General features: G+C 38.5%; 1 protein-coding gene across 2 annotated transcripts; it reads right to left on the minus strand.

Moving 5' to 3' along the window:
* Positions 1 to 1,684: 1,684 nt before the first annotated feature.
* On the minus strand, positions 1,685 to 18,027 carry WBP11 (WW domain binding protein 11). Of its 2 annotated transcripts, none has more exons than XM_047865111.1 (12): positions 17,937 to 18,027; positions 15,913 to 16,043; positions 15,398 to 15,429; positions 14,469 to 14,562; positions 11,238 to 11,434; positions 9,821 to 9,954; positions 9,410 to 9,609; positions 8,559 to 8,750; positions 6,213 to 6,314; positions 5,497 to 5,790; positions 4,347 to 4,529; positions 1,685 to 2,702 (listed from the first exon to the last, which is right to left on the minus strand). In XM_047865111.1, exons 2-12 carry the CDS (start codon positions 15,974 to 15,976, stop codon positions 2,269 to 2,271), a joined length of 1,926 nt encoding a protein of 641 aa, XP_047721067.1. In that variant the 5' UTR covers positions 15,977 to 16,043; positions 17,937 to 18,027; the 3' UTR covers positions 1,685 to 2,268. The 2 variants fall into 2 exon arrangements, with proteins under 2 accessions (XP_047721067.1, XP_047721066.1); XM_047865110.1 differs by having other exon boundaries at positions 17,875 to 18,008.
* Between the last annotated feature and the right edge of the window lie 20 nt (positions 18,028 to 18,047).

Below are 18,047 nucleotides of genomic sequence, written 5' to 3' on the forward strand. Positions count from 1 at the left end.
TCGAACCAGTTTTTTGAAAACATGACGTAAATTATGATCCTGATGGTTAAGTGCCGACTCAGAATCGACCCAAGTTTTGAACTGCTGATTCCCTTTTCCTGCAGATATGGCTAACATATAAAATGTGTCAGATTGTGCAACTGACTTTTCATACAATTAAACTAGTGATATTAGGAAGTGACTTTAAGATAAACTGTCAACAGCTCCCTTAATAAATGTGAAAACACAAATCTCTTGGACAAAAATATAAATTTTAAGCAAGAACATTAAAAATTTGCAGACCAAATACCGGAGAACAATTGTTTACACTTAGATTATAATATTGTCTTGATGATGATGTAACTGTTTGAATCTTGTATCTAAATGATAAAAGATTCAATTCACTTACTGGCCTGCACTGATTATACCAAAAACAAAAACCTCCAAATGATCCATAGACTGCTTTGACAGGATTTGCTTTAACTCGGAGTAACTTCCAAGAAAAAGTCACATACACAGATCTCAGAACAGAAATGTAAAAATCCATCAAAGAAATCACCCTCAAGAGAACAGCCTTATTGTGTTATTGTACTATCTTTTTAGGATATCACCAATTTTTGATGACTCACATGACAGGTTTTTAAGATCTAGTGGAAAGAATAGGTACACTTAGCCTAAGCTCAGTGTATACATGGTCTCCTTGGGCTTGTACATGTGTCTTTGTTCATAGAATATTCACACTTTGGGCCACTGGGTAAGTCACACCAACCTTTTGGCTTCAATATTCTCATTTGTAAAATGGGGACAGTATCTACCAACATCATTTCCCAGGATTACTGGCTAGATGAATTAGTTAGAAAATGGTATTGGTGCAAATTAACAAAATTAAGCATTCTTATTCATTTTATGTGCTTTTATTTTTTTTAATGCTTAGTAAGTTTTGAGAGAGTATGCACACACATGAGCAAGGGAAGGGGAGACGGAGGATCTGAAGCAGGCTCTGCATGGACAGTAGAGAGCCCGATGTGGGGCTCGAACTCATGAACCCCAAGATCATGCATGACCTGAGCCAAAGTCAGATACCTGGGCGTCCCTCAGTTTATGTGCCTTTTTTAGTATTATTTTTGAGAGGGAGACAGTGCAAGCAGGGGAGGGGCAGAGAGAGAGGGACACAATCTGAAGCGGGCTCTGGGCTCCAAGCTGGAGGCGCAGAGCCTGATGTGGGACTCAAACTCACCAACTGTGAGATCATGACCTGAGTCGGTCATATGCTTAACTGACTGAGCCACCTGGCAACCCTTATGTGCTTTTACTAATAAAAGCTTATACAACTGACAATGCAATAAAGTAAAAGAAGTAACCTTATCTGGTTATCTAATGATTTAGAAATGGTTTCAAAGCTTTTTATCATCAATTAGTGTCAGCTCACAAAGCTCTGGGAAAGCAAATAATCTTTGAGAAGACTCATCTTCCACACAATTAATAACCTCTCAATTTCTCCAAAGCCAATAAGATAATTCTGAAAGAAAGTAATCCTCTTTTCTTGATCCCTTAAAATTTAAAACTTAGTTTTAACCATATCTTCAATCAGAGTTTCATTGTGTACCAGCTACGGTAGTTCCTTAAAACCCAAGTTTTAAATACTGGTTTCTTTTCTGCCCATAACACAGATATCATATTTATATATTACCAGTAACACAGAGGATATCTTGGTGTAGAACATTTATTTATTTATTCCATGAAACACTCAAAGTTTAGGTCAGTGGGAAATAATTTTAATCAAAGAATTGTACAATTTCTTCCCACATATCTTGCTTTGTATTAGGAAATGACATTGCGATCCATTTCACTAAAATATTACAAAATATTTACAAGAAAATATTAAAATAACTCAAACACAAAAGGCAAGATGGGGTAAAATAAACTGTTTTTCAGAAATCTCTACTCCAGTGCCCACAGCACACAAGAAGAGAATCATAACAAATAAGTAACAAAGATCCCCCGATCACGTTTCCAAAGAACTGGAGAAGGGGAACAAACGGGATGAAAATGGTGGCATGAAGGGAATGGATGTTAGCAGCACAGCTTCAATAACCAATCTATTCTGAAAGAAATAACTCTGTCTTATATGCAACAAATTCTGAACAAGGCTAAGTTTTAGGATATTCCTTGAACTGAAATGTAAAAATACCCTGACAGTGAAAGCAGCTCTTTCACTAAGTTTAGCAAGAGCCTCTTTCCCCACGAACCACTCATGTGAACAGAAACCTGTTCTGGCATTAAAAGCTGTCACAGTAGCCCTTCCATTTCTTTCATGAAAGCTTCATAAACATCATCCTTAGTTTGCACTGAGACCGGGACAGATGGACCAGATTTGGGGGCTGCTTTGGCAAGAGGCACAGCAGAATCATCCTCTGACTTTCTTTGGGGAGCAGCAGCGGCCCCTTTATTCTCCCGACGTACCCTCAACGCAGTGGGCACGAATCGAGTAATCTCTGCCTTGGGATTGGTGATCTGTGGCTTGGCACTGATGGTTGCGGTGGCTTTCTTCTCAATGGTGGCTGCGCTTGTATCATCCGCCTTGGGTCGCTGAATCAAGTTGGGCGGAGCACTTAGAACCCCCGGGTTCGGCAAGGGAGCTGGTGGGAAAAGCCCAGGTGGGGCAGGTCCAAGTGGAGGCACCAAAGGTGGGCGCATCATGCCAGGACGGGGTGGAGGGATACCTAAATGAAGGCGAAAACGGGCCGATGAATACTACGTGAAGCCATTTTAACCATTAAAGATGTTAAAAACATAGGTTGACAGTTTTTAAAAAATGGGCAATTTAGAAAAAATAAGCTAAAATCATACTGCTTGCTTTTGAAACTCAGGAATACTTTTTGATAGGAAGGAATATTTTATCATGAAATTGTATTCACTTTCATTTTTTTTTTTTTAATTTTTTTTTTTTAACGTTTATTTATTTTTGAGACAGAGACAGAGCATGAACGGGGGAGGGTCAGAGAGAGAGAGGGAGACACAGAATCTGAAACAGGCTCCAGGCTCTGAGCGGTCAGCACAGAGCCCGACGCGGGGCTCGAACTCACAGACCGCGAGATCATGACCTGAGCCGAAGTCGGCCGCTTAACTGACTGAGCCACCCAGGCGCCCCAGGAAATTGTATTCACTTTCAGTCTGTGTCCCTGTATTTATGTTTTCTTCCTCTCAGAGTAATGTACTATTTTAATCTATAAAGTTGACAACACCAACTGGTTTCAAGTAGGATGTCACCTTTGTCAAATTTCAAATCTGACAGCCCAAGACACTATACTAGCTGTGTAATGCAGATACTATCAAGGCCAAGGTTGGGGGTTTCATTCTCATGCATTATTTACTGATTTCCACACCATTCCTCCCCTGAAAAAAGTAGCCCAATGGGCAGGAAATGTAGTTCTAACCTTGGAATGAGAGAACGTAACTAATCACACTATGTCACCACCACTGGAAAAGAATTCGTGTCCTTTTTTTCAACGTTTTTTTTTTTTTTTATTTATTTTTGGGACAGAGAGAGACAGAGCATGAACGGGGGAGGGGCAGAGAGAGAGGGAGACACAGAATCGGAAACAGGCTCCAGGCTCCGAGCCATCAGCCCAGAGCCTGACGCGGGGCTCGAACTCACGGACCGCGAGATCGTGACCTGGCTGAAGTCGGACGCTTAACCGACTACGCCACCCAGGCGCCCCAGAATTCGTGTCCTTTTGATGGTTCAGACATACCATTGTCATTTACCCAGAACCTCCAGATTATTTTTCTTCAAACACCACTTTTAAGATTGAATATAAAGTACCAAGTTTCACAGAACCTAAGATGCTATTACTTATACAGACTCATAATTATTCCGGATACCACTGAGAATCCGGGGAGCTTAAAAGGAGGCTTTCACATTAAACCGGGAGTCAATGTAATAAACTAGAAATACACATACCACACAAACTAAGAGTGCAAGGAAATCTGCATATTTCACACTGATACTGGTTAAGAGAGGAGGGGAATCTGCCTTATAATTTTAAACTTTAAATTCATACTCATGTAAATAAATGGAATGACTTCACAATTAGAAGCGTTGCCTGTCCCTGTCTGTGCAAAACACCCTACTCAAATGGAGAATCTAATCCAAGGTGGTCTTTGGCTGGGAAAAATCCCTCATACGAGACAGAATCCAATGCAAATACCCTTTGGAAAAACTCAACTTCAACCTACGCCAAAAGCGATTTAAAAACATTTTAGAATACCCCTTGACTTCTGGATATCGAAATGTGACAATATGTCTTAGAGCAGGATGAAGTATGTGGTAGTCAAATTTTTGTAGTATAAATCAAAAGCTTTACCTGGAGGCGCAGGGGGAGGTAGCCTTGGTGGGGGTCCCCGAGGAGGAGGGCCAGGAGGCAGACCTGGAGGTGGACCTGGGGGAGGACCAGGGGGCCGGCCTGGGGGTGGGCCTGGAGGTAAAAGTCGGGGTAAAGGCCCTCGGAGCCCTGGCATTCCAGGTGGTCTCAGGAATGGAGGAGCTCCTGTAAACAGAAAAACGGCAAATTAGCTAAGACAAATAACATATGAAGTAGGTAACTGTGGTATAAAGGTAACTCCGATGTGGTCTGACTTATCATTTTAACTTGAAATCAGGTAACTTCAAAAACTGACCAAAACATATGTGGAAACTGAATTCATTCAACAAATATCTGAGCACCAGATAGGGTAGTAATTTTGTTATGGATCATTTCTCTTTATATCCCAGCACTGAAAAAAAACATAATCACAGCTCTGCTGGGCTAGACATTGTACAAAGATGAGAAGAATTCTTAAATTTCCAAAATAAAGCTGAAAATGGAATACAGAGCAGGGTGCTTTAAGAATTCCCCTGAAACACAATAAGATATTGACAAGGACCACTGAAAAGGGCGTAAGATAGGTAATTTGCTTTTGCACCACTAATTGGAAAAGGATAAACTCAAGTGAAAAAAACTTAACTGGCCAACTGCAGGATGAAGAACTATAAAATCATAAATGGCTAAGAAGTTCGCATTTTAAATAAACTTCTTATACTGGTATGCCAAACTACATTAATACTGATCGCTTTTATCTCTGAAGACTGACATCCAACAATTCCCAACCAAAGAAGGATACTTGATAGTATTTACTGTGCCCTAATCTCACTAGCTATCAATTTAGAATCGGCCAACCTGTCATATTAAAAAGCAGTACTAAAGAAACCCCCAGTTTCGTATTCCAGTTTCCGCCTGCGAATGTCAGAAGTAAAGAACCCTGAAAAAAGAAGACCTTTGGAGAAAAAGACGGCTGTCGTAAGTACTATGAGTTGCAAACAGTGCTGTAGGAATAAATCGCACTTATCCTTTCTCTCTTAGGGTATCAGGAGAAAAGAAAACATCAGCACTAATGATGTATATTTTTGAAATGACTTCATCATTCTAATCACAGAGAGATGTAATTATTTTTCACAATACCGAAGTGCTAATTTACCTGGAGGTGGTCCAGGAGGAAGGCCAGTAGGTGGTCCAGGTGGCCGTAAAGGTGGAGCAGGGGGTGGTCCAAGAGGAGGTGGTCCTGGCATGGGAGGTGCTTGTATCTGAGAAGGAGGAACAGACTGTGGGGGAGCTTGCTGCTGTGAAGAGGCAGCAGATGTGCCATCAGAAAGAGATTCCTCTTTATGCTGTTTCTGTGATTGCTTTTCCGCTTCAGAATCATCAGAATCATCTTCATCATCATCCTCTGAAAATTCTTCTACTTCTCGTCCCTCCTCTGGGATTTCCTGACCTAAAGGAAATTTTAAACCAGGTAAATGGGACTGATTCATTTTTTACAGTCTGCAAAAAAGTGATGCCTGAAGACACATGCTCAATTCAGTGCTTTCTTACAATTATCTCAATAGTCTTCTTCAGTAAAATACTTAGATGTGGAAGAATCAAACAGTATTCCACTCATCTATGTTAGTGGAGCAGAGGGAAATAAGCCCAGGCTTTTGAACAAGACCGACCTGGATCTAAATGCCAGTGTAACAACTTACTAGCTGGGCAACTCTGGACAGCTTACCATAATCTCTCCAAACCTAACTTTTGTAAAACAGGATTTATTATTTACTTTAGGGTTGCTGAGACACTAAATGGGAAACCATATGTAAAGGAACTAGCAGGAGGAAATATCCAAAAGGTGATTTCATGCCTCTTTCCCAGTTTTACCTGCCATTCGAAGCATCATGGCTTGAAGAGGAGTCAGCTCCTTCATGTTCTTCTTTTTCTTCCTTGATTTTCCAGGCATATCCGCAAATCTTACACTCAGACCTTAGGGGCCAGGGGAGGGAGAGAATGGGGTAGATCAGGAACAACAAAATTCAGTAAATGCTTACTATATAATGCTATAAAGCACCAGATATGACGGCTGCCCACTATTTGGCAGAAGTTAGGTGCTGAAAGAGCCATATAAAAGGTAACAGAAGAAGTGCCCACTGGTGGTAAACATATGCAATTGTGATTTCAAATCCATCAATTTTAAAAACTTGAAGAATACCATCAATATCTTTATGCCTGTAAAACTGAAAACCCTGATAAGAGACAGTTCTCTCTAAAAATATAAATTACAAAAATTGGCCAGAGAAGAGATAAGACCAGAATTTATAAAATTGAAGTGGTAGTTAAAAATCTTTTTTTAACCTGGCCCAAATAATTTTTACAAGGAACTTCAGGCAAACGTGGGAGTTACAGAAATTTCCTGTAAAAGGGCACAGGAAAAGATGGAATGCAATCCAGAACTCATGAAGCCAGCACAACCCTGATACCAAAACTAACCTACTATAAAATACAGTTGACCCTCGAACAACATGGGTTTGAATTGAGTGGGACCACTTATGCATGATTTTTTTGTGATATAGTACAGTACTGTAATTGTACTTTCCTTATGAATTATTAACACTATTTTCTTTCCTCTAGCCTACTTTATTGCATGACTGTAGTATATAATACACGCAACAGACAAAATGTGTGTTCATCAATGGTTGTGTTATCGGTAAAACTTCCGGTCAGCACTAGGCTATTAAGTTTTGGGGGAACCAAAGTTATGCACGGATATTCTGATTGCACACAAGGGCGGTGCTCCTAACCTTGGTTTTGTTATACCCACCTGTATAACCAAACAGAATCTAACAGTGTTTTAAAAGAAAAATACATCATAAACATGTAGGGTCGGTCCCAGAAATGCAAGGTGAGGTTTAACATTAGAAAAGCCATGAATATAGTTCATTACATTAAACAACTTAAAAACCATAACAACATCCCAACAGATGCTTAAAAATATTTATTACAAAAACTCTTAGCAAAGTAGGACTAGAAGGGACCTTTTTAACCTGATAAATCAAGCTACCTACTAGATGCTATTAAACATATTGCCATGGGTACAACATTGGAAGCAATCTTTGTTGGTAAACATTTACAAAGTTCCATGTGGGCAGGGCTTTAGTTGTGTTCACTTTGTATCCTTTGTCTAGGAAAATTCCTTGCATACAGTACAAAATGAACAAATATTAGATGAATGTCAAATCATAGTTAGGATAGCCACTTTCAGCACATGTACACTGGTGAGTATGTATGAGTAACAAAAGGTGGCAGAAAAAGGGAAAAAGGAGGCAAAGGATCACACAATGCCAGAGAAAAATGGAGCTGCTGTGGCTCTAAGGACTTGCTGTTTTTGAGTGCTAGCTCCTATGTAAGTCCTCCATAACTTTTCGTTACCAGCTCTATACACCCCTTTAACCAAGTTTTTTGGTTTGCAACCATGATTTTTAAGAAATATCAGAGGAAAGATCTGTCATCATTATAAATACATCAGTAGTATTACTAACACATAAATATGGTATTGTAGGTTACAAAAACAATTTTAAAAGAAACTGCAAGACTACAGAGGTGTGAGAGATTATTATACATTTTGCAATGCTCAGTTTCTATCATGATGCTTAACATTTTCTTGATCAATATCATAACTTCTTTTTTAAAAGTACACGTAACTCAGTCCGATTTTGTAATAATCAAATGGACACATAACCTACATTTTGGATGTTTCCATTACATCATGATTCACTTGCAAGTGTACCTGAATTATAATTGTGGTCTGGTTCATGTGAAGACACAACGAACACAGAAAATTTAAGTTATTTAAACAGACTTATTAAAAAACAAACAAACCAACAATGTGAATATGGCTTTCTCAGTATGGTTGTGTGCTTATTCTCCTTTTTTCCTACACATCCCCATAAAAGTACATCCTCATGCTGTTGAAATAGTTATTTTTCTCCCCAAGTGGACTTTATTACATAGGCTTCTTTATTACATACACTGCTTAATTTATTTTTCCATCACAAACATCCACCGAGTACTTAGTATGTGTCAAGAACTTTTAAGATTGAGATATAAAGATGGAGCTATGATCCTTCCTTTCAAGACATTCACAATTATTTTTACAGATGTATTAATAAATCAAGACCTTTGTCTTGTGTATTTATTGATCAATACCATGGACCTTTCATCAGCACATACCTGACTTTTTTTCTTCATTGTTGTCTCTTTCATTATCATCACGGTGCACAAATTCATCCCCTTCACTTTCTCCATCTGATCTGTCAGTGTCGCTGTCATCAGTACTGTCATCATGCTTATCTTGATCCATGTCCTCAGGATACCCATCATCTTCACTGGTGCTGGAAACATCGTCATCATGACCCCGTTGAGCTGACAAAGTAGGAGGGAGCAGGAAACAAGTATTACTATTGGATCCTCCACATACACACGGGGTCTCAGAGCACAGAAAACTATTATTTAACTCAGAATGACCTACCTGTTTCTGTACGTTCTGTATATGAACCTACAGATTCTGGTTCTGTATATGAACCAGAAAGATTCTGTATATGACATGAGCTGTTCATACCGTCTAACAATATTTCCATATGGTAACAGTTTTAAAACCTTTTTGATAACGTAAGGTATTTTTTAAAAGGTTTAAATTTGAAAACAAATTCTGTATGTGGAAACTTGGATGCACACACATACACAAGATATTTGTTTATATAGAGAACATATAAAACTATGTTCTAGTCTGATGGCAATAAAACTGAAAAGGAAACAAGTATCTGAATCTTAAGGGATTGTTAGTAAGAAGGTGACATCTCTTAATAGAGCCTATTTTAAAACACAATAAACATTTCTATACTTCCTTATGTATGATGCTTTTACTTAAGTAAATTCTATGACTTATCCATCTGTTAGTATGTACATGTAATCCTCATTCATTTTCCAAGTTCTGAGGATGGTAAACAAGATGTTAAACAGGGCCAGCTTAAAAAATGACGGTAGAAAGGTTGTTAAAAGCAAAAGAAACAGTCACTCCTTACCAAGTTCCGGACTATATAACATGTCTTCATCCCGCCTACGAGGGGGAAGATCTAGAGCAAAGCCCACTTTACGGCCATACATTTGCAAGACTTGAGGAGGTGGTGGGCCAGGGGGAGGACCAGGAGGTTTTCTGCCAGGGGGCAAACGTGGAACACCATGACCGAGAAGAGGAAGTATAGAAACTGCCCGCGTTGGAGGTCTATGAAGAAAGTTTTACAGTTACCACGTTAATAATGAGAAGATATTTATTTCCTCTCTTCAAACATTTTTAAGGGATTTCTTCACATTTAATCAGGCGGGGCACCACTTACATTCACATTGCCTTTCATTTCCACTACAATAATTTTGGCACTGGATAGTCAAAAGGTACTTTTAATAAATGCTATCTGATGATGCTACCGCTTCCTTACCCATAGGCTGAGGTCTTTTTAAGGATGGAGGGTGGCTGGGCACCAGGAAGTGGAATGTCCTGGATCAGAATGTTGGAAGGAGCATGCGGCATATCTGGCAAGGGAATGCTCTCCACTTCCACGTGCTGAGCATTCTGAAACAAAATTTTTCAATGGTATGATAAGAGCAAGCCACAAACTCACCACTAAAAATTAACCACCTGCTGCTTCATAAACTGGATTTGCTTTCCACTTAACGTAAGTATCAGGAAAAAATATCAATACCAGTATTTGTCAATATTTCCAAAACCTGTCAATGAATGGAAAAAAAAATCCTTATCACCTCTAAAAGAGACAAACTCTGCTGCTCTTCTCCCTCCTATCATCAACTTATCCTTTTGGGTTACGGTTTGAAATAGCTGTTTATGGAAATCCAACTATTAAAAGTATCTAGCACCAAAGCCACCCTTTTAAATGTTCTGGATGATAAATAGCACTTACCAATTAACTTAGAAATAGCATATAACCCGTGGAAGAGCTTGGGTTTCTAAAGTTAGTCTGCCTTCGTTTAATTTCTGCCACACACTAGCTGTGTGACTAAGCAAAGTTACTTTAGTTTCCTTATCTATAAAGCAGGACCGATACTACCTACTTTATAACAACTATATCATTTTTTTTTTTTACATTTTTGAAACAAAATTCACAGTGAAACGTATAAATTCTGTTTTGACAAATGCATATAGTTCATATTCCTGTCGATCTCTAACAATATCCCATAGCAACCACTGTTATAAATTTTTTCATCCACAGATTAGTTTTGCCTATTCTAGAATGTCATACAAATGGAATAACTATGAAAGAAGTTCAACATGTTTTGACACATATCCATGAAAAAATTTTTTTATCCCATGTGGTTTTGAGTATCAGTAGGTCATTCTTTATTGCTGAGTACATTCAATTTTATAAATATACTAGTTTGTTTATCCATTATCCTATTAATGGACATGTGGGCTATTTCCAGTTTTTGGCTATTACTGTGTTGGCAGATGGATTAATTTCTCTTGTGTAAATATGTAGCATTAGATTTGCTGGCTCATGGAGAAGGTGTATGTTTAGTTTGACAAGAAATTGCCAAGGGGCACCTGGGTGATTCATTCGGTTAAGTGCCTGACTTCAGCTCAGGTCATGATCTCATGGTTCGTGAATTCGAGTCCCACACCCGGCTCTGTGTTGACAGCTCAGAACCTGGAGCCTGCTTTGGATTGTTTGTCTCCCTCTCTCTCTCTCTGCCCCTCCCTGGCTTGTGCTCTCTCTCCCAAGAATAAATAAACATTAAAAAAAAAAATTGTCAAGAGGAAGAATATGACCAATTCTCACACTGTCAATTTTAAGAGCAAATCTAAAAACATTTTAGTTTCTCTAAAAGAAACTTGATTACCTTGACAGCATCAAAATATTGGCTAAGTTGAGCCCTCTTCTGTTCATATTCTACTTCTAGCTTTCTCAATTCTTTGTAAATATCCGGATTCTCTTTTTCATAGAGTCGTAGAATACGTTCAAAGGTTTCACGCAGCTTTTTACGCTTGTCTTTCAGCACCTTCTCATTTAACTGTGGTTGCTGCACTGGGTTAAACTCTGAGAGAAAAGAGTAGATATTCAAATTAAACACAAAAACTTGTTTCATTTAGGTTATCAACTAACTATATAATTTAATATAATCTCCCTATATGCTAAAACTTTTAAAAGGGGCCTAGACCAGGTATATTACTTCTAAAATTTACTATAAAGTGCAACAGACATTTGTTGAAATTCCACCCTTTTAAGATAGCCATTAATTTTACTTTCTTTTATAAAAACAGCACCTAATTGATTTCATCATCACTGTAATAAAAATCGATTTTCATTCCCTTAGGCTAACAACTTGCTATATAGTGAGGCTTCAGTCAGACCTGACTCTGTCCTTTAATTCTGAGATCCTGGGCACTTTACTTGAATTCTATGATCTTTAACTTCTTCATCTCGAAAATGGGGACATCAACTACTTTACAACAAAGTCTGATGACTTAATGGGACCACAAATAAAATATCCAGTAGTGTCTACCTCACCACTTAATTATTTTTATAGTGGACTGGTGTCTAGTTACCATACAATCCTTTCTCTTTCCATGTGTTCAACATAGGGCTTCATCTCAAGTCTTCTGCCCCAAGAGGGATTATCAGCACAAGACTCCCAGGCTTGCCTGGTCAATTATATCTGCCTCCCTTCACTCCCCCTGCCAGTGACTGACTCAGAGATCAAATGGCACATGATCCAAACTGAAACTAGATACTTCTCTGAGATTTTAAATGTGGATGTGGAGATTTTAAGTGTGGATCCCTCACAGGAGGGATAAAATAAACCTAAAGCTGTGACCTTGTGTCCCACTAATTCCACACACACATATTTCACCTTCCATCACAAGAAGTTCATTAGCAATATACTGAATGAGGCTAACAAGAGAGTAGACCAGACAGACACATGAGAGCTTCCCTCTGGGATTTACCAACTATGGGAGTCAATGTACATATTTTTTCTGCCTAAACTAGTTTATACTGAGTTTTATAAACTGTGTTAAGTTTTATAAATTGTAATTAGAGCCCTGATCAACAGTGCTCCCTTCTTTTTTTACAGATAGCAAGTTTAATTATCTTCTTCCCTAAATCCTATTAACCTTGGTGATTTATTTGGTCTCCCATCCAAGTACTAACCAGGCCTGACCCTGCTTAGCTTCCGAGATCAGATGAGATCGGGTGCGTTCAGGGTGGTATGGCCATAGACTTGGTGATTTATTTGGAAGATACAGTCTTACCTCACACACTATTCTTAGTGTGATTAATAAAAGTGTTGAATGCCTGAGTTTTAATCCCGGCTTGCCACTTCCTAACAGCACAACCTTGAGTAAAGTATGTGCCTGAGTTTCCTCACTCATAAAACAGGTAGAACACACCTACCCAAAAGCTGTTGCAAGGGTTAAATAACATCTGGAAAAAAATTGGTAAATAGCAAGATAAGAGCTCAATAAACCTCAATTGTGACTATTAACTCCTTTAAAACCACAAAAATCATTGAAGTCATGTTAATAGGTAATGTCTTGACATCTCAGGGACAGCAATTGTCCATAGTAATATTTAACGTGGAGGCAACAAGTGGGATCAGTTCCACATGAACTGGGAAACATCTGGGATCACGCAATCTGACCCAGAACTCTTGCCCCAGCTAAATGCACAAGATTTGCCACATTATTTAACAAAACTTCTTATACCATAATCCCACATAACTGGATTTTAAAAATTCATTTAATGTATTGTTGAGACCCGCTGTACCTCTTTTGCTTACTATCTGATTTTTGGCAAACCACTAAAACTGGGAACCTTTGCTAACAAAACTTGGAAAAAAAATTTCATTATGCAATTAAAAAAAAAAAGGTAGAAGCAAATGTCCATGAACAAATAAATGGATAAAGATGTGGTGTATACAAACAATGGAGTATTGCTCGGCAATCAAAAAGAATGAAACCTTGCCATTTGCAACAACGTGGATGGAACCAGAGAGTGTATTATGCTACGTGAAATCAGAGAAAGACAAATATCCTATGACTTCACTCACATGTGGAATTTATGATACAAAACAGATGAAGGGAAGCAAAAATAATACAAAAAGAGGGAGGGGGACAAAACATAAGAGACTCTTAAATACTGAGAACAAATGGAGGGCTGCTGGATGGGGTGTAGGTGGGGGGATGGGCTAAATGGGCAAGGGGCATAAAGGAGGACACTTGTCGGGATGAGCACTGGGTGTTATACACAGAGGGATGAATCACTGGCTTCTACTCCTAAACTCATTAATGCACTATATGCTAACTTGGATGTAAATTAAAAAAAATAAAAATTAAATTAAAAAAAAGTAAAGGAGGCAGAAAAATAAAAAATCCCATGTTCTGAATGGATCTTTGTGGGTTGGGATAAAATTTCCAGTGGTAGCATCACACAGACAATTCTCAAGCAACTTTGATTCAAGGAAAGATAACAAGTTATTTGTATGATTCCAGTTATAAAAAAACTTGTGACACTGAAGATGCATATGAAGAAACTGAGTAAATTACTCAAAGAAATGTGAAAAAAGGGAGAAATCCTAATACGATATTCTATAAAATTAGATTTTAAGTATTTGATGACTTCTACCACCTTACTAAGTGGGTCAAGTGTCTGATCTTCTCATTGGGAAAAATGGGAAACTGATAAATTCATGGTGGGATAATACTTAGATGTACGTTGTAGTTGCCAAAATTAAAAACCAAAACAAACAAAAACCTCCAGAATTCAGTCTTGTCTGGAAAAAACAGGCTTTCATTTTTGAGCTGGTCAAAACAGGCTTTCATTACTTCAATAACAATTAGTTCAAGCTAAATAAATGGGATTCATCTTACACTAGGTAAGATCCTCAGTGTGCAAATCGCTCCCTACCCCTCCATTTTAGTCTTCCTGATACTAAAACTAAGCCTAACTGTCAAATGTCATCATGCTTTTGTTTTACTCATGCCTGTGCTGCTCTCCTCATTACCTGCTTGCCTGCCTCCATGTATAAGACTGTTATACCTGCTATGAAATCTAGCCTTTTATAAATTCTTACCCATTTCATCCAATTTCTCCATGTCTCGGATAATCTGTTTGGGATCCTTCATCTTTAAAACTGCAGCTCGTACCATCATGCGCTGTTTTTTGTTCTTAGAGAAACAAAAGAGCACTATGTCAAGAAACTGGACACCCATATGAGTTTTTATTTCCATTTGCATCAAGAATCTGAATCTATTTGAAATGAAGCCAAACTTCTCCTCGGTTTCTGATCTCCTTTCAACCACCACAACCAAAGCTATGTAATTTTTTGCTCTCAAATATTTCAACTTTAGACAAAAAGATAAATGACCATTACTATGTGTGCTTTCTTAGGCAAGTATTTCCTTCAATTTTGTGAGGTCTTTAGCAATTACTTAAAAAAATCTTAGTTTTTTTAAGCTTAATTCTAAAACTATATATTAAAGTTTTGCAGATTTGATACTGAACAATGAACTAAGAAAACCCCATTAAAAGCTATTAAAAATCTGCATTCTCTCAATGTGTTAAGGCATGATACTATAAAGTAAATACTTTTTTATTCTGGGAAAACACTTCGCCAGAAACTCGACAGCTACAAAATGAAAAAAAGGAACCCACAAAACTATTCAGAACCATATTTATTTCCATTCACTAATTCAGTAGCTTTTAACAGAGCAATATGCCTTAATAGCAAAAAAAAAATTCCTTTCAAAGATATTTAACTCACTGGGAAAGATAATCAAATAGACAATGTTATAATAACTCCTCATGAGCTTAACTGCTAAGTTTTTTCAGTTCTGTTTCCAAATATGGTATTTTGGCTTAGTAATTTTTTGGTTTGTTAGAAGCAGTATGAAGTATCTTCCCTGACAAATAGTTGTAAATATTGTTTTGAAATCCACTAATCCCAAATAGTAAGATGTGCCAAACACCACTATGGCTCATAGGATGCTTCTGAAATCGTACCTTCTTTAATTCTCTCTTCCGGGCTTCTTTTCCTTTAGAGACAGAGAAAACATAAAACTTTCAAATCTTGAACACTAACATTTTCTCCAACTTAATACAGATTAATTCTTATTGTGGGAGGTTGTCCTATGCACTCCATAATATTTAGGAGCATTTGTGGGCTCTACGCATTAGATGCCAACAGCACCCTTTAATTATGTCAACCAAAAATGTCCTGACAAGTTTTTAAGCTTCTTAAAAAGTAACTATGAATCTGAAAGAAAAAGATGTCACTCTCTCTGCCCTTTCCCCCAATCATGCACACACTCTCTCAAAATAAATGAATAAACTTAAAAAAAATATGGGTACTAATTTTTTTGCATGTTTAAAGTTTTCATCATGTACTCCCAAGAACACTGGATAACTTCATACAACTGACTCCTAGCACAGCTGGTTTTATAATTAAGGCGTAATAGATTCTTTAATGTTTGCAATTTTATCCTCTTCCTTATCATTCCATACTAATGGACACTTACGGGCTTGGTCTGTAGGGTTCATAAATTTTCCACTCTTGGTGGATGATGTAGATCTCCGTCCCATGTTGACAACTTGTATGATTTACTTGTTCATAAAAAAAAAAAAAAAAAAACAAAACAAAACCAAAAACCTGCAAAGACAAAGAAATAGCTTATTTTTCCTCTATTTACAAAGTGTCTTCCATTTTATGTTACAAAACTTCTACCAATCTCTTGAAAAGAAACATTCCTTTCATTACTAACTTTTTAAAATGGATCACAACAGACCGACTCTGTCAACTGAAAAGAATCAGAATATGCTTTGACAATATGGGGACAAATCATGCCTACGAAAAACCATTAGATCTTTCCCTACACCCTTGGTTTCTATTTAGGGTGAAAGGGGAATCAAAAGAGAATGGTGGTAATAATGTGAGTTCAAAAAAACAGATAGTTCATTCTTGTCTCTCTCCATGGTTTTTCTTGTCATGTATTCCCAACATCTTTAAGATAGCAAAAACTCATTAATTTAAGGCTATTTAATTCAGATTTCATTCTAATTCAGATAGAATTCTTGACTCTCAAGAGCTTAAAACATAACTAAAGGTGCAAATATTAAAAATGAAAAGTATTATATGAAGGAGTGTCCAAGAATGTCAAGACACACATTTTTACTAGCACCCACTTGATTCCTGATTTGTGCTTTTTAAGATAACTGAAAGGGATGATCGTGCTTGAGAGAAAATATTTTGCAAGTCAAGATTTTTACTAATCTGAGACATTATTATATTACTTCTTTCTCTTGTTCCAGTTAAGGGTTAACTTTTTAATGCTCACCCTTCCCAATAATAAAGTTGACAAATTTACTTTCTTTTGAAAGTAGACTTTTATTTATCTTTAAAAAATTTTTTTTTACACATTTCTTTCTTTTTGAGAGAGAGAGAGAGAGAGAGAGAGAGAGAGAGCGAGCAAGCAGGGGAGGGGCAGAGAGAGGGAGACACAGAATCTGAAGCAGGCTCCAGAACCCAACGCGGTGTTCGAACCCTCAAACCGTGAGATCGTGACCAGAGCCGAAGTCGGACCCTTAACCAACTGAGCCACCCAGGCACCCCTGAAAGTAGACTTTTAAAGGGTGGGAAAGGGAAGATCGTGAGATAAAATTTTTAGTAGCCTATACAAGTAATTATACCTCCCCTTCTTCCTCGTATGAAGATTTTGTCAAGAAAAGTTCACTAGTTAATGCCTCTTTCAGCAAGTGTTCAAATGCCTTGATTTCTGCTAAATGCTTCAAAGCTTTTCCAGGGGCAACTAATTCACCCTGCGCAGGATTTCCTTCACAGAAAAAACTGGGAGTCGGGGAGAAAGGAGGTGGGAACAAGCAACATTAGTAGAAATATAGGCTCCCCTGATATTTGATGACTTGTATCTTTTTTGCTGTTTTCTCAATTACCCTCAGGCTCCTATTTTGACCTTCCTCTCCCGCAACTGTAACAAAGAACAGATACTAATTACAGAGGATTTCTACAGAAGACCATGGAGCCTTAGTCTGCACGAACTACTTTTGGTTTAAAAGCAGAAACGACAGGGAAACTGGGCCACAAAACCCTGGGGAAACTAAATTTAACCGAAGAGGCAGCAGTGGGACGGAGCCCAGTTTACCAAGGGAAGCAACAGCAGCAGCAACTGCCGAAACCATAGCGACGGTTGACCCTGACTCGAGGTACAAGAAGACATCAAATCTAAAGCGGCCGGTCAACGAGCACAGGCAGGAGGTGGCGCTAACTGACTCGGGTGAACAGCTGCTGAAACGCTGGAAGCCGCACCGCCCTTGGCTCGAAGATCCCCCGGTCCGCGACCCGGGAGACCCAACCGCGGAGAGGAAGACCGGAGCTGACGGGCCTGGTGTCCCCGAGGCAAACGCGCGGGCCCGGAGAAGGGTCGGGAGAGATGAAGGAACGGAGTGGAACAATCCTGCACACTCACACTTCTGCTGGGTTCCTGGGACTGCAGGAAGCGGGGATGGGACGATTCTTGGCCTCTTTTACCTCGTAGGGGCCTTCACCTCTGCCTCCCGGTCAGCAACCCTGCCACCGCCATCTTGAAACCTCGCGCCCCTCCGCCATCCTTACGTCACTTCCTATCCCTATTGCCGAAGA

This window comes from Prionailurus viverrinus, chromosome B4, assembly GCF_022837055.1.
Source record: "Prionailurus viverrinus isolate Anna chromosome B4, UM_Priviv_1.0, whole genome shotgun sequence".
Taxonomy (NCBI): Eukaryota; Metazoa; Chordata; class Mammalia; order Carnivora; family Felidae; genus Prionailurus; species Prionailurus viverrinus.

What these genes read in the sequence shown, in the direction of transcription:
- WBP11 (XM_047865111.1), bottom strand. Translation starts at nt 15,976, where the DNA reads ATGGGACGGAGATCTACATCATCCACCAAGAGTGGAAAATTTATGAAC. An exon ending in CATGATGCTTCGAATGGCAG is followed by an intron (nt 5,791 to 6,212) that starts GTAAAACTGGGA and finishes AATTTCCTTTAG; the next exon opens with GTCAGGAAATCCCAGAGGAG. An exon ending in TCCTCCTGGACCACCTCCAG is followed by an intron (nt 4,530 to 5,496) that starts GTAAATTAGCAC and finishes TTCTGTTTACAG; the next exon opens with GAGCTCCTCCATTCCTGAGA.